At 38.6% G+C, this 24,967-nt stretch overlaps 1 protein-coding gene across 1 annotated transcript in view; it reads right to left on the bottom strand.

Moving 5' to 3' along the window:
• SFMBT1 (Scm like with four mbt domains 1) overlaps positions 1-24,967 on the bottom strand; it is a 69,303-nt gene that overhangs the window by 15,660 nt on the left and 28,676 nt on the right. Inside the window, 10 exon segments of the mRNA XM_007952078.2 lie at positions 1,313-1,377; positions 2,795-2,837; positions 4,595-4,708; positions 5,929-6,055; positions 9,679-9,761; positions 13,352-13,502; positions 14,754-14,855; positions 15,342-15,436; positions 16,080-16,326; positions 22,617-22,705. Coding sequence (XP_007950269.2) covers positions 1,313-1,377; positions 2,795-2,837; positions 4,595-4,708; positions 5,929-6,055; positions 9,679-9,761; positions 13,352-13,502; positions 14,754-14,855; positions 15,342-15,436; positions 16,080-16,326; positions 22,617-22,705 — 1,116 coding nt within the window.

Genomic DNA, 24,967 nt, shown 5'->3' on the forward strand with positions numbered 1-24,967 from the left:
TGTGCCAGCTCCACAATCTTTGCCATACCTGAGCCCGTCGTTTTAGTCACTGTGTCAATCCATCTTATTGAGGGCCTTCCTTTCTTTTGTTGACCTTCCACTTTAACAAGCATGATATCCTTCTCCAGGGAATGGTCCCTTCTGACAACATGACCAAAGTAGGTGAGACGAAGTCTGGCCATTCTTGCTTCCAAGGAGCATTCCGGTTGCACTATATTGAAGTATAGTGTATCATATATACATAAATATATCTATTTAAGTTTACATCATCAGTGTACAGCTAAATAAGTCTTCAAACTGAATATAGTGATGTCAGTATCACTCAGATTAAGAAACAGAACATTACCAGTGACCATAAGCACCCTTTCCCCAAAAGGTAAAAGCACAGATTAGTTTTTCCTGTTTTTGAACTTTAGATAAACAGGGCCATACAGTATGTACTCTTTGGTGTCTGGCATCTCTTGCTCAATATTATAGCTATGACATTCACCCATGTTGATGTGTATAACTGTCATCAGTTCATTCTCATTGCTGTGCTCATTTCACTGCATGGGCCTAGATGCTAAGCATTACACAACCAGCAAAGGGGAAGTCGAGAAATCTCAGGCAGAGAAGACTGGGCCCATGACTTGGGCCTCCAGCAAGGTTCCTTGTCTCATTTTACCAGGCCTTGCCTGGGGACAATCTGTCTTTCTAATGTCTTTTTTTTTTTTTTTTTAAATTGTGAACTATACATATAAAGTGTATAGCATGAAACAGCTTTAAAGAAAATAAACACTCTCCTCACTCACTCAGTATAAGAAACAGCACTGCCTGGAAAGCCTCAAGTTCTTTATCTATACTCAGGGCTGATAATATCAACTTCCAGAGTCTTGGCACACAATAAGTGATCAGTAAAGAACAGCCACAATTGTTAAAAATGGACAGAAATAACATCTTAGAGATAACTGTTAAATACCTTAGACAGTCATTAACTCTTTACAGTCACAATTAAGAGACTCCCTATATGAAGCCAAGCCAAGAAATCAAAACATGTTTTAAGTTTTTCTCAGATACAGTTCACTGAAAGAACCTAAGGGTGCTCTCTATGGAGCCCTGGTGATGCAATGGCTAACGAAAACATTCGCAATCCAAACCCACCCACCTGTTCTACAGGAGAAAGGCCTGGTGAACTGCTCCTGTAATGATCACAGTCTAGAAAACCCTATGAAGCATTCTGCTTTGTCACAATGGGTCACTATGAGTTGAAAATCCATTTGATGACACCTAACAACAAGGGTGCCCTTTTCCATAAGGTTACATATGCCTGTACCTGAGTCTGTGGAGTTCAGCTCCTGATTCTTCAGGCCTTCATGGACAGCCCTTAAAGATGGTACTCTGGATTAAGAAAACACAGCAAAATAGGGAGATAATACTTAAAGTCAGAAAAGTGGGAGGGTTAGTTTATTTCAAATCTAAGAAGAAAATAAGTAACACATGCTTGGGTTTAGTTTATTTGCTTGTTTATTTTTACCAGCAATTGTTTTTAAAACTTCATGTATAGGGTCTAGTAAGCCAATGGATAGTCTGTAGACAGTATCGTGATACTGTATGTTCAAAGAAACCTTCGTTTCTTTTCAATTTTATTGCGCTTTAGGTGCAAAAAGCACAATTTCTTTTCATGTGAACAATAAATTTATAGACTTTCTTGTGGGATTTCTAAACTACAAGTAAACTTTTTTCAATAGTTATAAAACAAACATTTCCTATAAAAGATTTGTTTTCTTCGTCTATCAGTTTTAAAATTAAAGACAAACTACAATATAAAAAAACAGAGTTCTTTTGTACATAGCAATCACCAAAAAAGGTTTTTTTTTTTTTTTTTAAAGAATGCTTCCTGACTATAATTTGAATCAGTCTTGACAAGTAAGTCAAGGAAAATTCCAAGGTCGGTCTTCTTTGTTACTGCTGTTTAACTTCTAGGAGCCCTGGTGGCACAGTAGTTAGCACTCTGCTGCTAACTGAAAGGTTGGCAGTTTGAACCCACCAGCCGCTCTGTGGAAGAAAGATGTGGCATGTGCTTCTGTAAAGATTACAGCCTTGGAAACCCTATGGAGCAATTCTACTGTGTCCAGTTGGGTCACTGTGAGTTGGAACTGACAGATGGCAGTGGATCTAACTTCTCTATCATCTCTTGGCTGAACTCCATTTTCTCTCCACTGCTACTGTCAGTTTTATTAGTCAAAAACTACAAAGGTAACTAAAAATTATACAAAAATCAAAACCTAAATGCTTAAAGACATATACATGTGCACAGAAGCTTTTGTATTTTTAAGGTTTGAAGGCACTACTTATTAATTGCTTCTCAAAGTTGGGTGTGAAAGTACAGGGTTTCTTGCTATGACACAAAGCCACCACTCCTTTCAGTACATCTTTTCTTTTAGATTGCTACAGACAACAAGTTTTTTCCCCTATGACAAATCATATGCTGATTTATAATTTTTGCTCTCCCTTAACAAATATCAGCATGGAGACTCTTAATTCTCTTCTCCTATATTTAAATGCCTTCAGGCTCTTAAAAAAAAAAAAAAAAAACAGGAAATTCAATTTGAAGAACATCTTAAGAATGTGTTTTATCCTCTTGTATATAATGTCATTTTAGGAAATACAGGAAAGTGTATAAATGATCAAAAGTAGAATTAAAGAATTATGCTTCCACCTGACAAAATAATAGATGAGGGATTAACTCTCTGAAACAGTTATTTCATTAGATATTGTAACTTTCAAATGTCAAACATACTATTACATTACTTACTGTTTTTCTGGTTGAACCACAGCTATTTTCTTCTGTTTATATACTGTAAGAAAAAACAAAAATATAAATGCCAAGAAAAATAAAAATACATATATTAGCATATTTAAAATCTAGTACTATGTATATGTAACTGTTGTGTTAGTTGCTATCAAGTGAATTTCAACTCATGGCAACTCCATGTATGCAGAGTAGAACTACTCCACAGGGTTTTCAAGGCTGTGACCTGACGGAAGGATATGCCAGGCTTGTCTTCCAAGTCACCTATGGGTGGGTTTGCATTGCTAACCTTTTAGCTAATAGTCTAGAACTTAACTGTTTGTGACACTCAGGTCTCCATATTTAACCCAACCCACTGCCATCGAGGTGGATCCGACTCATAACAACCCCTCCTTGAGTTTCCGAGGCAGTATCACTATGTAAGTAGATTGCCCAACCTTCCTTCCAAGGAGTGGCTAGTGGGTTTGAACTGCCAGCCTTCTGGTTAGCAGTCAAATGCCTTAGGCACTACACTACCAGAACTCCTCCATATTTAACTAGTTAAGTACTATAAATAAGTGGTATGTGTTTGAATATCTAGACTAAGCACATTTTCTGGGTAGTAAGCAGTCTGTATATAAAGAGCAAAAACACTATTTCCAAGGCTCCCTGGGTCAGTTAACTATATGAATATTTTCTAGGCAGAAAAAAAATTCAAAAGAAAAATACAATGTTCATGTAGTTTGGAAGGCTTCCTTTTGTTTTTCTTTGAGTACTGAATATGGGTGACAGCAATCCCAGCTGACATCTGAATGCAAATGCATGAGAAATACCAGGTGTGAACTACCCAACCAAGCCCTATTCAAATTCCTGACTGACAAAGTTGAAATGAAGTAATGACACACGCTAAAACATGGATAAATCTTGAACATTATGGTAAATGAAAGAATCCAGTCACAGAAGACTACATATTATATGATTCCATTTATATAAATGTCCAGAAGAGGCAAGTCTAAAAAGATGGAAAGTAGATTAGTGGTTGCCTAGGGGTAAAGAGGGGTGGAGTGGAGAAGGAGATGGAGGGGTGATTACTAATGGATGGAGGGTTTCCTTTTGGGGTGGTAAAAATGGTTTAAAATTAGATAGTGGTGATGGTTGCACAACTCTGTGATTATACTGAAAAAAAAAAAAAAAAAAAAAAAACACTGAAATGTATACTTTAAAAGAGATTTAATGGTGTATAAACTATTATCTCAATGACTTTTTTTAAGTGGGAGGGGGAGGATTATGTGATGGGGTGTCACTTCCAAAATTCAATTTTTTAAAAGACTCTGGCTTCCATCTTGCTCAACATCTCTTGCTCTCTCACTTGCTCTCCCTAAGGGAAGCCAGCTGCTATACTATAATGGGGCCCTATGGAGACACCCACATGGCAAGGAACTATAAGAAGTCTCTGCCAAGAGTTAGCGAGGAACTGAAGCCCACGGCACAATAATAAGGATGATATGAACTCTTGCCAACAGCCATGAGAGTAAGCTTGTAAGCAGAGGCTCCCCTAGTGGGCCCTGGAAATAACTGCAGCCTTGCCTGTACCTTGATTGTAGCTGAGAAAGACCTGGATCCAAAGGACCCAGCTAAGCTGTGCTCAGATTTCTGACCCACAGAAACTATAAAATAATAAATGCTTGATGCAGTAATTTCTTATGCAGGAATAGACAACCGGAGACATCATTTTGTTTTTCTCTGAAGTATATGGAATCATCCTAATTGGTAGCAGCCACACAGCAAATTTAACAATCAACCCTCTGACCAAGAAATCAATACCTCGTGCTCGGTGAGGAGCGCTGAGGGGGTGGCCATTGGTTTCACACCAACCCAAAGGAAATATGTCCATGGAATCCACACTCACAATACATTCAGGTATGGGCTTCTTAGAACCTGTTTAGATTTTAAATAATAATAAATAAATAAATAAACATGCATACATATATATATATATATCCATCAAATAAATCTCTTAATAAACTACTTCACAGACAACATAGTTTGCTTTTACACAGGAAGTCTCATTTTTTTGTGTACAATAAACATGAAGACAAAACAATAAACTGTCCCCCAAGGGTACTGATATAAGGACCTAGATGTGTAGCAAATATGCAGGGTAATCATTAGGGAACAGCAAATAAATTGGTGGAATTGGTATCATTCAGATGGCCAACAAATATTATAGTCAATATCTTCAAAGAACTGGAAACCAAAAAGCAAAAATGACAGTTCTACTCCATGAAAACATTACTTCTAGTACTCTGGGAATAAGCTAGAAAATAGACCAGTTAATTATAATCAGTAAGTGATGCATGTGAGTTGCTCAGCAGGGGCTGCATAAAAGTGTACATTCAATAATACTCTCCTTGACATTAAATGCATTAAATGTCAACTCTATAAATCAGAAACTATAAACTCCCTCTCAGAGTCTGATTATATGGCCAAACTCCCTGCCGTCGAGTCGGATCCAACTCATAGTGACCCTCCTTGGGTGTCTGAGGCACTATCATTATGGAAGTAGATTGCCCATCTTCCTTCCAAGGAGTGGCTCATGGGTTTGAACTACCAGCCTTCTGGTTAGCAGTCAAATGCCTTAAGCACTACGCTACCAGAGTTCCTGATTATATGGCAGCAGGATCAAAAAGAAAGCTAGGCCATACACAATCACTACAATTCTGAGTACTCAAACAGGGGCTTCTGTCTACAAACCTGTCTAATCACCAACCATCACTTTTAGTACATCATTTCTACTTTACATAGTTTTGTTCTACTCATTTGGGGTAACCAAAATATAACCTCTTGAAAAAAGCTAGGTATTGCTCATGTGCATATATTCTAGTCATAACAAAATATATGCTATCTGACTTATACTTTTCCCTTCAAAAAATAGGGGAATCTGTAGTGAAGGCTTTTCATTCTATTCATTTCCTAAAATTTGAGAATCAAGAACAGAAAAATAAATTTTAGCTTAGAATCTCGGATTACATATTAGAAGACCCTAAACAAGACCCCTATTTAGCTAATTCATTAAGTTAAACGTGCCACATTACAGTAGTACATAGGAAGAGCAAAGGAGAGTGACCACAGAAAGGCCTCAAGGTGTTAGTGCTTACCTTCCAGCTGGAGCCACAGGTAGGTGCCTCTCACTGCAGTGATGGTGGCAATGCATACTTCTTCAGGGAGAAGAGGGTTCACTGCCTCAAGTTTCATGTTCTCCTTAAATTCATGCTCAGAAATTGACTAGAAAATAAATTAATCAGATCAGATACACACTCAGTATTAACTCCGGTGTTCAAATGGGGGAACTTTTTCAATAGTATTTAACTGCTAAATTCATACTTTAAAGCTATCATTTTATTTTGTTTCTGAATGAAACAAAGGAAAATGTCTCTCTTCCTGGGACACAGGCAGTATGGACTTTGAGGTCAGATATTCCTGCATTATTTTTAGCTGTGTAACCTCTGACAAACTGCATAACCTCTTTCTGCCTCAATTTAATCATGTCAGATAAAATTGAAAACACCAGGTTGTTACAAAGTTTAAATGGAATAAGGTACCTAAGGCTCTGTGTCTTCAACTAGGTGGTCTTCAGCTATTGTTAGTTCACTTCCCCTCCACAAAACCAAACCAAACCCACTGACACAGACTCATAGCAAACCCTCATAGGGTTTCCAAGGCTGTAAATCTTTACAGAAGCAGACTGCCTCATCTTTCTCCTGTGGAGTGGCTGGTGGATTCAATTCATGGACCTTCTGGTTAGCAGCCAAATGCTTTAACCACTATACCACCAGAGCTCCTTCCCCTCCCTAAAGGGCTCTATAAAACAATAAACCACCTACTGTCTACTTGTATGAGTATCATAAAAGACATTCAGAATAAAATAATCCTTATAAAAAGGGGGAAAGAATTATGTTTAAAAATTTTGCAGCTTCTGGGTCAAGACGGAGAACTGAACATCTGTATCTAATTATCCTCCTTTCTGACAACCCAGGGGTTTTTGGTTATTGGTGTTTTGTTTTTAAAAACATAGACCCACTGGTTGGATATTACAGAAAAGAAAATAACATTTTGCAAGCTAAAATTTACCACAGAATTTAATGGTTAACTTCAAAGAAAGCTGAATCTAAGCTGGCAGTGAGGAAAGCTAAGAGGTATTAGCACCAGGTCCTAGGCAACTGGAGGTGGAGGAAAAATAGTCAAAATAAGAATTTATTGAAACATTTTAGAAACATTTAGATCATGCTATCACTTCTTCACTCTATCAAGGGCAACTCTCCCTTTCCCTCCACTATAAAAGGTGAGATTTCTCCTCTAGAGTGGACAAAATAAAAAGATCCCTGGGCAAAGGAGACACAAGGAACTGTTGAAGGCATGAATGAAGTGCCCCAAACAGAGGTTACCAAATGGAATGCTAGGCAACCTAGGCCTTGTCCTCTATTTACATACTAGAACTCCAGCAGCCAGGCCTCTATCCTCCAGACAGAGTACTGGAATAGACTTATTGTGGTATCTGATAAGCTCAAGAGAAACACATAAAGATAAGAATTTAGGTTTCCTAACAGTGGTATGGGAGCTCTGGTGACGCAGTGCCTAAAGCATTTGACTGCTAACCAGAAGGCTGGCGGTTCAAACCCACTCCTCGGAAGGAAGACTGGGCAATCTGCTTCCGTAGAGATACTGCCTTGGAAACGCAAGGAGGGGTTGCTATGAGTTGGTTCGAGTTTGATGGCAGTTGAGTTAGTTTAACAGTGGTGTAGTGCCTAAGGCATGTGACTACTAACTGGAGGGCTGGTGGTTCAAACCCATCGGCCACTCCTTGGAAACAAGATTGGGCAATCTACTTCCGTAGAGATACTGCCTCGGAAACCCAAGAAGGGTTCGACTCGATAGCAGTGAGTGAGTAAGAACAAACAGGCCAGCCAAATCCTACCCTGTAGGGAAGTTCAAGGTGGACAAGCTCTACCCACATGCTCAGAGTTTCCAGTCAGCATTTTGTTGTTGTTGTTGTTAAGTTTTCCATTCTTAAATGTAAGCAAATATCTAAGGATTAGCAAACATCTGAGGATGTTGAAGTTAAAAACGGAAAGAGAGAAAACAAGCAACTTGGAGAAAGCAGAGACTATGCAAGAGAAAAACTTCCTAAAAGGGGAGGAAGTATTTAATGAATATCCTCAGAAAGATAATAAAAAACAAACTTTTTTCCTTAAAACAACAGTAAAGAAAAACCAAACTCACTGCCATCGAGTCGGATCTGACTCATAAAACAAAAGTAGTAGACTATTAAAAATAAATATTCAGAAAAACTAAATAGTTCTGGGCTCTGGTGGCGTACTGCCTAAGGCATCTGACTGCTAACCAGAAGGCTGGCAGTTCAAACCCACCAGCAACTCCTCGGAAGGAAAGTTGGGCAATCTAGAAAGCAAAGTAGAAAGACTCAGAAACAGAAAACAGGAAGAAAAAGGCAAAAAAGTACGTAGAGGCCTGATCCCAAGGACCTACACCCATATTATAGGAATTCCAGAATGGGGAGGGAAAATGGAAGGAAGGAAATCAAAGAAGTTATTTATGAAAATAACTCAGAAGCCAGCACAATGGATGAAAACAAGCCCACATCAAGACACGTCACTGTGAAAAGTGGTGACAGACTGAGTAACCTTTCAGGGAGGGGAAATAAAAAAGCAGATCTACAAAAGACAGTAAAAATGGCTTTGAATTTCAAAATTCTGAAATAAAATAAATTTGAACCTAAAATTCCATAGAGAGTCAAACTATTGGCCAAATTAGTAGCATTAATTAAGCCTTTTACATCCCTTGTATCTTGTTGTAGGAAGCTACTGAAAGATGGGCTCTACCAAAACTGTAGGAGATACCAAGAAAGAAGAGGCCATGAGATATAAGAAACAGGGGTTCCAAATCATATGAAAGGAGAGAAGCAATTCCTTAGGTGACAGTGAGGGGCAGTCCCACGACTGAACCTACACAGAGGCCTAGAGAACCACCAGTCCAGAGAGAGGGAGAGAGCATGGAGGCTGCTAGGAGGAATGTCACTAAGAAAAATTTTAGAAAGGACAGACTCCTGATGTGATGGGCCTTTGTAGAAAACAGTAATGAGCAGCTACAGGAAAGTATGGAAAGAACTAGCAACAGATACAGAGAAAATTAAGCAAATGAAAAGCAAGGCAATTTTAACTTTAGAACTAACTATAAAATAGTACTCAGCTGTGAACAATACTTGAATACATAGAATAAACACTCAATCCAGATTTAACCAAAAATTGTAATATAACTAACAGGAAGAAAAGGTAGGTAAGGCAGAGGGAAAAGCTATACTCTCACTATAATACAGAACCAACACATAAGTCTAAAATTAATGACTCAAAACCTAGTAGCATATTATTTAGAAAATGAAGAAGAATAAATACTAGAATTGCAGTGAGAAGAATGCCAAGTAGTTACTTATGGAAGGGGAATAGTGCTGAGGGACAGGACTGTTGTTTTATGTTCTAAGCCTTTTAGTGCTAGCTGGCTTTTAAAACCAAGTGCATGTATTATTTTGACAGATGTATTTTTAAATAGGTTTGACAGCTTTTCTCCACTTAATATTTCAACATTTTTCCACATTATTAAACTATCATGAATAATTTTGAACTAAAATTTCAAATTCATGTGATTTCAGCTAACAAGAAACTCTTAAAACAGATTAATTTTATAATAAATGCATGTTTCTTTGAACCATTTTACTACAACAAAGAAGGTGCTAATTTGGGTGGTATGTGATGATTAATTTCACTGTAATGATTCTAAGAAGTTAACGGAAGCATAGCAGCCCCAGGCTGTGGCTGTGAAGAGAAAAGGGCTCTCACCGAAGGGAAGCACCTCTGGGGAGCAGCTTCTCCACCACACTGTTTGAGGTAGTCGGCCCAATCAAAGTCCTGGCTCGGGTAGCCTAGATGAGACAAAAGAACAGTGATTCACACCACATGTGCCTATCTGGCTTTACTACTCTGCTAGGTGTCCACCCACAACTTTCAATTTTGCTCATTTGAGGACTTTGATCATTCTACAGGGAGAAAAACCTGTTGTCATTGAGTTGATTTCATTCATAACAACCCTATAGGTCAGAGAAGAACTGCCCCATAGGGCTCCCAAGGCTGTAATTTATTTTTTTCAATTTTTATTTAAATTTTTCAAATGTTTATTGTGATTTGGGTGAAAGTTTACAGAGCAAGTTCATTTTCCATACAGCATTTTCAATTCATTTTTTATACACATTTTGTTTCATAACACTGACTGCAATTCCCCACAACGTAACAGCACTCTTCCCACTTTCTCCCCACAGTTACCTCTTCCCTGTGTCCTTCCCTCCCATGCACTCCTGCTCCCTGAGCTGTCTCCCTGTATAAACACTGCCCTTCTGTTCGCCTACTGATTGCTCCACGGAATGTGTCTACCTGATGTAAATGTTCACCCCATATGCCTGTTTATTGTTTGGCTGGAAGCCAAAGGAATGAGTTCAGTTCCAGACCTGAAGAGTAACTAGGGGCCATTGTCTCAAGGGTCTCAACAGGCTCTATCAGATCAGGAAACCTGGTCTTTTTTTCATGATTTTGAGTTTTGCTCCACATTGTTCTCCACTCTGTCTAGGATCTCCTGCATCAATCCCCTTCTGAATGATTGACCATGGTAGCCAGGCACCATCTAGTTCTTCTGGTCTCATGTTCATATAGGCTGAGGATCACATGGTCTACCAGTCCCTTGAACTAACTGTTTCCATGCATCTTTGGTTTTCTTCATTCTTTGCTCTGAACGAGGAAAGACCCATCGTTGCATCTAGATGGCCGCTTGCAAGTTTTTAAGACCCCAGTTGCTATTCACCAAAGCAGGATGTAGAACAATGCTTTTGTGTAATAATGTTCTGCCAATGTGTAATATGAGCTTGATGTCCCCCAAGACCATGGTCTCAAGCCCACAGGGCAGGCTATAATTTTTATGGTAGCAGATTGCCAGGTATATTTTCTCTCTAAGTCTCTGGGTGGGTCCAAACTGTCAACATTTTGGTTAGCAGCTCGGCACTTAACCCCTGCACAACCAGGACTCCTTAGAGGGAGAAAGACACCCTATAAATTCAAATTTTATAAAATAGCAACTCTGGTCAAACAACAACCCAAACCAAACCCACTGCCTCAAGTCAATGTCGACTCATAGTGCTTCTACAGGACAGGGTAGAACTGCCCCATAGGCTGTAAATGTTTAAGGAAGCAGCTGCCTCATCTTTCTCCAAGCAGAGTGGCTGGTGCATTTGAACCACCAACCCTGTGGTTACCAGCAGAGCACTATCAGGGCTCCTTTAAGCTATTAATAATACACAAGAGCACTTCCAGCCCAGTGTTCCAATAGGCACAGTAATAATACAATAAAATTCTCTGGATAAATTTCAAACTGTCAGATTTTAAACAAGCACCTATTTTGAGCAATATTTTATATGGTTAGTTTCTGACAATATACCAAAAGAATTTTAGATAATGCAACTGGATTTGACTCGTATATATAAATTCAGTCTTATGATCAATTCTGTTATGACTTAGGCTCTGAAGGAAAAGAGAGTAAATAATATACAGTACTATTTAATCAGCAAACACTTTTTTCTTTTATAAAGATATTTCCTTCAACATCTTAGTTGATAAAATTCTTTCAGCTGAAAGGCTGTTCACATTTTGTTTCCAGATTGATGGTCTACAGAAGATCAATGTTCAATGATGCAAATCATGAATTCATTTCAGAAAAAGAGTGAGGTCTAACTCCTGGCTTAAGTCTACAAGGTTCTTTATGACATGTGTCCAATCTGATTCTCTTACTGAGCATTACTGTGTGTGTGTGTGAAAAGCTGGGCCAGCTTCACTGTGTATGAGCATCTCTTTGGCCCTATAGAGCTTAATATCTTACAGACACAGATTGGGCCACTCAAGACTATGACATCCTGCAGCCAAAAGACCCGTGAAATCACCTTCCCTGCCCTACTCAAACTAGTACCATGTGTTCACTCTGCCTCCACCTCAATTCTTGACAGTAAATTATTTTTCAATTACATAATCCATTATCTTCTATTTACAAAGATAGTCAAGTTGTCTATAACAATGCTAAAACCTTCAATATTTAGTAATTATTTTCTATTGTCACATAAAAGGGGGCTCTGATGGTGCAATGCCTAAGGCATGTGATCGCTAACCAGAAGGTTGGTGGTTCAAACCCACCAGCCACTCTGCAAAAGGAAGAAAAGGCAATCTACTTCCATAAAGATTTACCACCTAGGAAACCCAATGGGGGTCGCCATGAGTCAGAAGTGACTCAATGGCAGTGGGACTGGTTTGGCTTCACATAAAGGGAGCAGGCAGGTTGAAGAACTTGGGATGGATATCCACAGCCTTCCCACACAGTAAGAACTTTTTCCTGTAGGTGTTCCTGCCCCCACTCAGTAGAGGAGCCTGGAAAGTTCTGTTTCTGTTTTTCCCTACTCATTCACTGAAGGAAAAGAACGTGTCACACTCATTTTTGTCTCCCCAGTGACAAGCCCAAGGCCTTTCTCACAGAAAACACTTGTTAAATGTTTGCTGGATGAATGAAGGGTAAGTGAAAGGCAGAAGGTCCTGGAGTTTATGACCCCAATTAACACAAAAGCACTTCCAGCCCAGTGTTCCAGCAGGTACCATTTAGAAAGTGAAGCTTTGCTTTACCAAAAGCTTCATAGTAGAGTATATCAGGGATTGTCAAGCAAATCATCTGATTTGTTGATATGGAAATAATATAAACATCTGACACTTTAAAGTAGGTTTTCTAGGTACTTTTAAGTACCTAGAAAACCTAACTTGACTATCTTTGTAAATAGAAGATAATGGATTATGTAATTGAAAAACTTCAGTGAAGCTCAACTAAGTTATACTTCAGAGCCTTGATTAAAGAAAGGGTCTATTATACTTTACAAAAATACAAACAAAAGAAAAAGGAGCCATTACTTTCCTACTTACTTCTGAGTCATACTTTTGTCCATAAACCTCCCTCTGAAGTCTGAATAGTCTCCATGTTTGATGAAGTCCAAACACCTAAAAATTATCAATAATCTGCCTCTAAAGTCTAGCCTTAATGTAATGTGCCTTCTCATAAGCCAGGTCACAACACTCACTGTGAGTCTTCTCCCAACCATCTGTGAATTCCTAACATGCTCAAGATGGAATGAACCAAAGCACCAGCACAGAACTCTACGCTTGAACCTGGGCTTCCAGGTTTTATGAAAATATATTTGTCAAGGTAGCAGAATTGAACATACTTTACTTAACAGTGTCTCAGCTGGCTTTATGATTTCCATATATGTAAATATATGGAATCTGAGTCTTCAGTTATACTTCTCAGGCTCCAAAAATGTTAGAGGTAAGCTAGGGCATGAGGAGAAGAGAGGATAAAAGATCCAGGTAATTCCATCTGATAAATCTCATTTTAAGGAAAGCTCCCAATGAACAATTCAGACAAGAACTAGATACACACCAGGAGGGGGACTGATGTGTAAACCATTCTTCAGACTCCAATGCATGGGGAAAATACCAGGACTGTCGATGTGGCACACAAAAGCTCGCCGCACATGATTCTCTGGTCGCATATCATCCATTTCTACCAGAAAGTACTTCTCATCAAAAACCTGTGCATAGATTTAACAGATAAAACAGACAAATGGTTTAATGTGTGTGTGTGTGTGTATGTACATGTCTCTTCCTTGCCATAGACAAGCATGTTACAAAAGTTCCTAGCTACCAGCTATACCAAACCTGTTGTGGCAGATGGCCACATCCTTCTCCCACAGAGCAGTGAATTTGAACCACAAACCTTATTCATAGCTACATTAGATATTAAAAATACTAAGCACTCAATGAATGTTAGCTCTGTGCCAGGAACTGTTTTAATTAAATGCTTTTCATGTGTTACTTTAATTTTAATATTCTTAACAATCTAATGAGGTAGGTACCATTATCAACCCCATTTTGCAGATAAGGAAACGTAATTTTAAGAGACATCAAATAACTCTCCCAAAGTAATAGTCAAGAAAAAACAGAAACAAAAATTTAACAGTGTCTCAGCTGGCTTTATAATTTCCACATATGTAAATACACGGAATCTGAGTCTTCAGTTATACTTCTCAGGCTCCAAAAATGTTAGAGGTAAGCTAGGGCATGAGGAGAAGAGAGGACAAAAGATCCAGGTACTTCCATCTGATAAATCTCATTTTAAGGAAAGTTATGCTTGGTAAGGAGTTGGCTATGCAAGCCCAGTTTTAAATGCCAAAGAGAGGATTATAATGAACCTCCCCTGACTCCTTGCCATCCCACATCCCTTCAGACTCTAACATGGCCCTTTGACCTCACTTGCAATTCAGCATCCCTCTTTGCTCTGAAAATAATCTTCTTCCAAAGCAAAGAAAATTTTAATCTTAACAGTCCAGATAATACAGCATCCAGACAGCCTTTCCCCTAAGTACATGCAACTTGTGGTCATACTTTCAGTAAAGAGGATTCTGCTCTATCCCTAAACTGAACTCCTCTCCTTTACATTACAGTAACTGAGTATCTGGACCTTGACAACCTGCACAAGTCTTGTGGTTACTACTGACTGAACTTCCTGCCTTACTTTTGTCAGTCTTCTGAAAGTCAGAAGTCTGAATCTGGACTACATGGCTGGAGTCGTCCTACTACCAGATCTTCTTCATGCTCGCACACATCCTACCTCAGCTGAGCCGTGCACTTTGTTGCACATTGATGACACTACCTTCCTACATATTTTTCAGACACCATGGTCTACCTGCTGGTTGAACCTCCTCTGGTTAGATACTTCTAAGGCCTGCCCCAAAGAACCCGCCCTGACTCCTCTGGTACCTAGGTGCTAGTTCCCATTTTACCTTAGTAACTGTAGCAGGAGAGATCCCAAAAGGAGACCAGCGGTCCACAGCTTCCAATTTCATGTTTACAGAGAAAGCATGCGTACCAATCACTTGTTTGTCCTGAAATGCAAACACCCAGATGGAATAAAAATATATTATTTTCACATTAACTTTATGTTCATATATAGAGGAATCCTACTCTCATTAATTAAACTATCTATCTTCTGGTAAGTAATCTAATTGTATAATTTTCGTCTCTGGAAAAAATTATTCAGAAAAAAAAAACTCAAGTCTGTGAAAGTACTCCTTTATTCTATACTTTGAACACAAGGAAGATGAGGAGAGAAAAAAAAATTTTAATTACAAATGAGGGCTATATTGTTAAGAGTAGAAAAAGTTCAAATGCTTTAAGGTAGCGTTGGGAGGAAACCTAGGCTACTGCAAAGAAAAAAAATGGTGATCATCACCTCACCTTAAAGCTCCCTCCCTCCTCAGAGGCCACAGAACTCTCACTGGTCTCAGGGGTCATTATACACTTTTCATCTCCCCAAAAAGCTCTGTTCTACTATGAGGAGATAAATGCCTATCACATGATTTTGTTGTTACCTTAAATAAGTAAGAGGGTAATGGCTCTTCCTCTTCCTCTTTCACTTTGGCCAAGATCTCTTGCCACTCAGCTTCATTTTTCAGATGTCTGATGGCTTTAACAAAACAAGGCAGGATGCTTTAGATGATGAGAAAACCTACACACTTCTTAACTGCTCTGAGAGCATCCACATAAGCAAAAAAAGGTCACTTTCCACTGCAATAGGAAAGAGCTCAAGTCCATTTTCACCTGTCTTCACTCAAAGGACTTGCATTTTAATCTCAGTACTCTGCTCTGGTCAGAGCACAGTGTTTTATGAAAATGCTTTACAGCATGATCACAAAGTTGCTGTAATCTGTAAAATAGTATAATTCATAACCTCAATCGGGCCACACAATGATAAATGCAAATTGATTTAAAAAATACTCAAGTTATAATACTTTTGGAATTTCTTTCCATCAATAATTTGCGGTGAACCCAAAATCTGTTCTACTATCTGAATGTGAACGAGAATTTTTCTTTAATATTATCAAGGGGTAGGGGCAGAAATCTGTCAGTATATCATTATGTGTAGCAAATTACAAAAGCAATGAGAGCGAAAGGAAAACAAGTACTAACAACTCCACATAATTTTTTTTTTACAGTATCTCTATTATGTGAACAAAGCCTTCATAATATGCAGAATAATGCATTTTTCAGTCTCATAGATATTAATAATAATAATAAAACAATTAAAAGAAAAATGGTGTACTCTTCACCTGATGGTGGCTGAAGCTCATATCCTTGTTGAGTGGCCCAACCAACATGATGAAGAAACGGATCCAAGTAATACAGCCAGTGTTCAAAACTGTCAGAGCTCTCAAGTCCTTCGTACCGCAGCTTCAGTCTTCCCCCAATGTTTTCTACTACAGTAACAATCCAAGTACTTAAAGAGTCCTGGAAAGCTTGACATTCTAGCCTGGAACCTGGAGCAATAAGATCTAAAGGATTCCTCCCATTACGAAGCTGAAGGTAAGAAAGGGAAATGATTACATAAGAGAAATTAAAATAATATAAAGGATCCCTGGTGGTGCAATGGTTAAATACTCAGCATTTCAAACCCACCCAGCTGTTCCTACCCAGCCAACCCAAAGAAGACAGACTTGACAATTTGCTTCTCTGAAAATCACAGCTTCTCGAAGATCCCATGGGGAGTTCTACTCTGTCATGTGGGATCGCTACAAGTTGAAAATGGACTCAATGGCATATAACAACATATTAAAAAACGTCAAACTGTAAGTGATCAAAAAGTAGCCTTTATACTATACCTGTTAAAAGACCAGAGACTTTGCATTGCCAAGAATCATAGAAGTCTCTTACAGCATCATTTTTTGCTGATATGAAAATGTTTACCTTAAAGAAAATCTACCTATAACGAAATAAATCTATTCTAATAGATCTCTAACTTTAGGGGTATGTTAGTTTCATTTAGTAAGAATTTTTAAAATATCATCATTACTTATTATCTGATTATAAAAGGAAATATGGTTTTAGTTTTTACATTTAGACCCTTGATCCATTTTGAGTTAGTTTTTATATATGGTGTGAGTATAGAAGTATCTTCATTCTTTCGCATGTAGAAATCCAGTTGCCCCAGAACTATTTATTAAAGAGCCTGTTTTTTCCCCATCCAATGGTCTTCGCATCCTTGTCGAAGATTAGATGACCTTAGATATGTGCACTTAACTCTGGGCTCTTAATTCTATTTCATAGGTCTATGTGTCTACCATTATCCCTTGAAGTTTCTGTGAACCAAAAAAATACCTTACTTAATGAGAAAGTATGTCTACTTCGACAATTGTGCTCTTTTAAAGAATTATATATGTGAGATTAAATTGGCAACAGCAACTCAAAAGGCTGGATGGGAAGCTTGGGGGAAAGAAAGTTTAAAATAATGGTGGTGGAATAATTTGGCAAAGAACAGTGAAAATGGTAGCACAACTTGAATGCAATCAATGTCACTGAATTGTTCGTGTAGAATTTGTTCAAATGGTGCACCTCTGGCTGTTTACACACTCACCAAAATAAAATCTTTTTTTTTTTTTTTAAAAAAAGAAAATATGATCATCTTTAAAGAAATAAACTAAACATGACAAAAGTCAAAGTCCACTATAATCTAACCTCTGAGAAAGAACCTGAAAAATACTTTGGCAGGCAGTCTCTGAGAGCAGTTTTTCTACAAAGAAATTAATATCATTTCTTTATGTTCTGTCTCTCCTATTTTTTGAAAAATGAGATCCCTGTATATAGTTTTTCACCTTGTGTTCTTCACTTAACACATATTTTTTCAATTTATTGTGACTTGGGTGGAAGTTTATGGAGCAAATTCATCTTCCATTCAAAATTCATATACAGTTTGTTTCAGGACATTGATTGCAATCCCCACAATGTAACAGCTTTCTTCCCACTTCCTCCCTGTGGTTACCATTTCCTTGCATTCTTCTTTCCTATCCATTCTTACTTTCTGAGCTTTTGTAAAGTGTATGCTGCCCTTTTGATCTCTTATGATTGATTGTTCTAAGGAGTACGTAACTTGCCTGGTGTTACTGATGGCTTATGGGCCTATCTGTTGTTTGGCTGAAAGTTGAGACATGGTGGTGAGTTTAGTTTCAAGCTGGAAGGGTGTCCAAGGCCTATAGTCTCAAGGATTCCACCAGACTCTTCTTATCAGACCAGAAGTCTGGTTTTCCTTCTGAGCCTGAGTTTTGCTCCACATTTTTATCCCACTCTATCTGGGACCCCCCTTTGTGATCCCTTTCAGAGTGGTCAACAGTGATAGGCAGGCACCATCTGTTCTTCTGGTCTCAGGGTCATGAAGACTGGGGTTTGTGTACTTCGGACTAATTTTTCCTTCTGCCTTTGATTTTCTTTTCTCTTTTTCGCTCCTGACAGGGAGAAACCAATAGCTGCACCTTAGATGGCTGCTCACAAAGCCCAGTCACTACTCACCAAAGCAGGATGCAAAACATTGTCTCCGTGGACTTGTTGTTGTTGTTATGTGCCGTCGAGTCGGCCCCGACTCATAGTGACCCCTCTTTGGGTTTCCGAGGCAGTATCACTACGAAAGTAGATTGCCCCATCTTCCTTCTGAGGTGGCTGGTGGGTTTGAACCGCCAGCCTTCTAATTAGCAGTCAAGTGTCTTAAGCACTATGCTACCAGAGCTTCCACTGGAAGTCCTAGCCAGGGCCATAAGGCAAGAAAGGGAAATCAAAGGTATCCAAATTGGTAAGGAAGAAGTCAAACTATCCCTATTTGCTGATGATATGATCCTACACCTAGAAAACCCAAGACACTCAGTCAAAAATCTACTGGAACTAACTGAGAGATTTAGTATCGTGACAGGATACAAGATCAACATCCAAAAATCAGTTGGATTCCTCTACACCACCAAAGAGACCGCTGAAAAAGAAATAAGGATATCAATACCATTTATAATAGGTACCAAAAAAATTAAATACTTGGGAATCAATCTTACCAAGGACACAAAAGACCTGTACAAAGAACACTATAAAAAACTACTTCAAGAAACCCTAAGAGATCTACATAAATGGAAGAACATCCTATGCTCATGGATAGGTCTTCTTTCTGTTCTTCTCTTCTCTTGTTGTCTTTTTAGTGACCTCTTGCTTTCTTCATGGATGATGCTCTTGATGTCACCCCACAATTCTTCTGGTTTCTGGTCACTAGTGTTCAATGTATCAAATCTATCCTTTAGATGGTCTCTAAATTCAGGAAGGATATATTCTAGATCATATTTAGGCTCTGGTGGACTTGTTTTAATTGTCTTTAACTTCAAGTTGAACTTGTATATGAGCAGTTGATGGTCTGTTCCACAATCAGATCCTGGCCTGGTTTTGGCTGAAGGGACCAAGTGGTTGAACCTGCAGGCTTGGGACCAGAGTCACAGGGGACCAAGCTCAATTGGCATAACATACTACACAAAACATTGTTCCACCTCCTACTTTGATGAGTAGAGACTGGAATCTTAAAAGCTTGCAAGCAGCCTTCTAGATGCAATGATGGGTCTCTCCTCATCCAAAGCAAGGAAGAATAAAGAAAATCAAAGATTCATGGAAACAATTAGGCCTAGCGACTGGTACACCATGCGATCTGCAGCCTATATGACTATGAAACCGGAAGAAATAGATGGTGCCTGGCTACCACTGTCAACCACTCGGAGGGGGATCTATGTAGGAGATCCTGGATACAGAGGGTGAACAATGTGGAACAAAACTCAAAATCATTTCAAAAAAAAAAGGGGAGGGGACGACCAGGTTTGGTGGTCTGATAGAGCCTGATAGAACCACTGATATGGCCCCTAGCTGCCCTTCACATCTGGAATTGAGCCCACATCTGTGGCTTCCAGCCAAACAAAAGGTAGGCACAGGAGTTGAATATTACCTGAGGTAGATATACTCCTTGGAGAGAAGAATCATGGGAGAAAGAAAGGCTGTTTATCCACAGGGAGACAGCTCAGGGGGCAGGAGTGCATGGAGTGATGGACACAGGGAAGAGGTAACTATGGGGAGGAAGAGGGAGGGGAGCTGTTGCATTGTGGTAAATTGTAGTCAATGTCATGAGACAAAGTGTATGTGAACTGCTGTATGGAAAGTGAATTTGCTCTGTAAATTTTCACCCAAATCACAATTAAAAAAAAAAGAACTGCTCTATGATAATTATACATCCCCATATATACAAAAGAACATATGAACAATGAAGTAACATATTCACAGCCAAAAGTTAGGAGGGTAGAACCAAGGTTAGTTCAAGTTATTTTATCAATTCCTTTATTCACTCAATTTCTGCTAAGTAGTATGTGCCAAGCTCTGTCTAAGCATAATGAAGTGAGTCAGAGTCTAAATATAAAAAGCCTGAGCTAGAGTTTTCACCAGTCAAGTTTTAAAGATGAATGTATGTACAGATCATAGACTTAAATGTAAGAACTGAAACTATGAAGTTCTTAGCAGAAAACATAGTAGTAAATCTTTGTGACCTTGGGTTAATCAAAGCCTTCTTAGTTAGATATGACACCAAAAGTGTAACTAACAAAAGAAAAAATGGATAATTTGGACCTCAAAATGAAAAACTTTTGTGCTGGAAATGATACCATTGAAAAGACAACCCACAGAATGGAAAAAATATTTGCAAATCATGTATCTGATTCTAGACTTATATCCAGAATATATAAAGAACTCGTTATTGTTGTGTGCCATTGGGTTGATTCTGATGCCTATTGTGCCGTAGTTAGGTGCCATCGAGCTGATTCTGATTTATAGCAACCCTCTGTACAACATAATGAAACACTGCCCAGCTCTGCACCAGGTCCTATGCTTGAGATCACTCTTACACAGCTACTGTGTCAATCCATCTCATTGAGGGTCTTCCTCTTTTTTGCTGACTATCTACTTTACCAAGCATTATTCTGACTCATAGTGACCCTTTGTGACAGAGTAAAACTTCCCCATAGCATTTCCCACACTGAAACCTTTATGAGAACAGACCACCAGGTCTTTTCTCCTGCAGAGCCACTAGTAGGTTCAAACCACCAACTTTTCAGTTATCATCCAAGCATTTAGCCACTGCACCCCCACGGCTCATTAAAGAACTCTTACAACTCAATAATAAAAAGACAAATAACCCAATTGGAAAACAGGCAGAAACGTTTTTCCAAAGAAGATATACAAAATGGCCAATAAGCACACGAAAAGATGCTCAACATTATCAGTCATTAAGGATTTGAAAATCAAAACCACAATGAAATACCACTTCACACACTCAAACCCAAACCAATTCAAACCAAACTCACACATCAAGTCAATTGCAACTCACAGCAACCCCCGTTGGGTTTCCGAGACGATAAATCTTTACAGAAGTAGATTGCCCAATCTTCCTTCCATGGAGTCACTGGTGGGTTTGAATCACCAACCTTCTGGTGAGCAGTCAAATGCCTTAGGCACTATGCCACCAGAGCTCCTTCACACACTAGGATGGTTATAACTCAAAAGATAACAAGTATTTGCAAGGATGTAGGGAAATCCATACCTTCAAACACTGCCTGATAGGAATGTAAAATGGTAAACCAATGTTCACAGTAGCATTATTCATTGTATCTAAAAAGTAGAAACAACCCAAATGTGTATCAACTAATGAATGGGTAAATATAATGTGGTGTATCCATACAATGGAATACTTATTTAGCAGTGAAAAGAAAGAAAGAAGTATTGATACATGCTACAATCTAGATAAGCCTTGAAAATATTATGCTAAGTGAAAGAAGCCAGTCAAAAAGACCATATACTGCATGATTTCATCTTTATGAAAAGTCAAGGACAAGCAAATGTACAGACATAAGATGAAGATTAGTAGTGACTTCAGTCTAGGGAGGAGGGGAGTAAAGGAGATTGATTGCTAATGGGTACAGGGTTTCTTTTCAGGGAGACATAAATATCTTAAAACTGTGGTGGTGGTTGCACAACTCTGTGAATATACTAAAAAACATTAAATTATATACTTTAAATGAGTGAATTATATGGCATGCAAATTTTATTCCAGTAAAACTGTTTTTAAGAGGATTTGCATGGCAATCTCAGCAATTAAAAAAATAATAATAAAGGCATTTAAACACATTTCACATATGCCACACAGAATGTTATTGGTATGACAGAACATGCAAACATGTGACTTAGAAATGTCATAACCAATGAATTAATTTCACAGAAAACAAGAATCTATTCTAATCAACTCAAAAGCTACACTAACTTAAAAGGACTGCTGATAACAGGTAGAAGGTAGGACTATGTGTAATAAATTCAGCCTCTTCCGAGCCACACAAAAATGGGTTCCAAGTCACCTGATGCAGGAGTCACAAATGCCCACCTAGAAGGGCTAGTCAGGATAGACATGAGGGCACAGGCCCAAGGGGAGCTCACCCACATAGAATCAACCCCAGAGTTAAGAGTCGAAGGAGGCCACATTATCCAACTATGTAAAAGAATCTGAAAAACTGCAATTTTATGTGTTAACAACTAATTCAGAAAATGTTTAGGCACTGAGAAAGCTACCAGCCTGTAGCTTCTGAGGGTCATTTTAACTTACGTAGTAAAGTAGAAGCCTCTTGATACTTATCCCTGTACCTTCAATGCTTATTTGCCGAGAAGTAGTAAATGAGCAACCCATTTTAAGATTCCTTGGACAGGAAGTATCACTGCAGATTAGACAGGTTTCCCACACTGGTTGTACGTGCATTAATACTCACGCCCTCTAGCAGCGGGACAGGAGGACTGCAAGCTCCCACGAGGGTCTGTCGCAGAAACTCATTCCAGTCAGACACTTTTTCTCTGATGCCTACATGAGGGGATAAATGAACAATCACTCATATTGTTAACCACAGAACACGAAGAAACTAAACTACTTATTAATCCAGTGGCAATGTTTTAGAGGTGCATTTCATAATAAGATCTAAGAATGTAACGTGTTGCTTCTCCTTTCAGAGCTTTGAAAGAAAAATGATCAAACTTCTCTATAAAAAACAGTGCTATTTCCTAATCAGTTTATAAGAGTTGTACACAGAAAAAACAGTACCTATTTCATTTTTTCTATTATGGGAATTTTTAAACATTCACAAAAGTAGAGAAATTAGTACTGAATCCCCATGTACCCTAGCTTCAACAATTGTCACCTTACAGCCAATCTGTTTTCAGTTAGACTAGGAGTTAGCCAACTACAGTATATGGGCTAAATCCAGCCCAGAGCTGCTTTTGTAATGTTTTAATAGACCACAGCCATGCCATTTGTTTACATATTATCTATAGCTCCTTTCATATTACAAAGGCCGAGATGAGTAGCTGCAACATAGACTATGTAGCCTATAACATCTAAAATATCTGTTATCTGGCCCTTAACAGTTTGCCAACCCCTGATCAATATCCTTGCACACTCCATTCCGACCCAAAAACATAAGTTGCCCTCAAATTGACTCCAACTCATGACAAATTCACGTGTGCCAGAGAACATGCTACGAAGGGATTTTCAACAGCTGATTTTTTTCAGAAGCAGATTAGCAAGCCATTTTTCTGAGGTGCTTCTGGGTCAACTCAAACCTTAACCTTTCAGTTGGAGAAGTTAACAGCAGCAGAGAGAGTTAACAGCTGGCACAACCCAAGGACTCCCTACCTCCACCCAAAACCGAAAAACCAAACCCAGTGAGTGCCATTGAGTTAATTCTAACCCGTAGTGACCCTACAGGGAGAACAGAACTGCCCCCATAGCTTTTCCAAGGCTATAAATCTTTACAGAACCAGATTGCCTCACCTTTCTCCCTTGAAATGGCTGGTAGATTCAAATTGCCAACCTTTTAAAGGTGAGTAGCTTTAACCACTATGCCACCAGAGCTCCTCACCCCTGCCCAGCCCTAGCTTATTTTGAATCAACTTCCACATAGCATACAATATTATCCATATATTTTTCAGTATGTACCACTAAAATAAAATGACTGTTAACCACAACAGCATCACACCTTTTAAAAATTTTAAATATTTCCGTAATACCACATATGCACTAAGTGTTCAGATTTCCCCATCTCATAAATTATTTTTTCAATTTTTTTGATCAAATCAAGATCCACATTGCAAATTCTTGATATATCTCTTAAGTCTCTTAACTTCTCTCTTCTTTATCTCTTCCACCCCACCCCCAACTTTGTTTTCTGGCAACCTATTTGTTGAAAAACTCAGTTTTTTGTCTTATACAGAATATTTCAGACTCTGATTTTTCTGGTTGCCTTCCCATAGTGACCAACTCTTCCACTGTTCCCTGTATTTTCTATAAATCAGTATTTAGAGCCAGAGCCTTGGCCAAATTCAAGTGTGACTGCCCCCCCCCTTTTTTTGGCAAGATAACTTCACAAGGAGACTGTATCTTTTTGGCAAGAGGCACGTAAGATCTTGTTGTCTCTCCTTATGTTGTGTTATGTGCCGTCTAGTCAGACACGACTCATAGCAACCTCTCCTTGGGTTGCCGAGGCAGTATCACTACAGAAGTAGATTGCCCAACCTTCCTTCTGAGGAGCTTTTAATGGTCACTGCATATATCCATTATCGGCTAAAATTAGGGGCTAACAATGGTGGTATTCTTATTTTCTTCTTCAGTTACTAACCAGGATACTTTTGTAAAGAAAAATTTCTCTTCATCAACTATTTCAGTACTCTGAGGCATAGTTCACAAAAAGACAGGATATATACTTGATTCTCTTTATTTTTTCCATTTCCCAGCTTTCAAAATTATGAGTTGATTCCCTAACATCCTCCAAAGGTGACCAATGAGGGTTTTGTTTAGAAGTTTCTCTATGAAGTCACAGATTAAAAGACATATGATGTATTGCAAGCCACTGCAGCTTTTGTCCTTGTTGATGCTCAAAATATCCCACCTTTAACTACAGGGAGTCTCTTAATGTTGGCTTCTGAGTTTCTTTTTTTTAATCCTAGTAAGAATGCACTGATATCTTTTTTACTTTTTGGTATGACAAGATGTTCCAGGCTCATCTTAAAACATTTCGAGACCCCGTCTGGAATCAACTACTTCCCCAAGGAACCCTAATTCTTTTCAGTA

The sequence above is a fragment of the Orycteropus afer genome, unplaced genomic scaffold, assembly GCF_000298275.1.
Source record: "Orycteropus afer afer isolate SDZICR_OR568_19922 unplaced genomic scaffold, OryAfe1.0 scaffold00323, whole genome shotgun sequence".
Lineage (NCBI taxonomy): Eukaryota > Metazoa > Chordata > Mammalia > Tubulidentata > Orycteropodidae > Orycteropus > Orycteropus afer.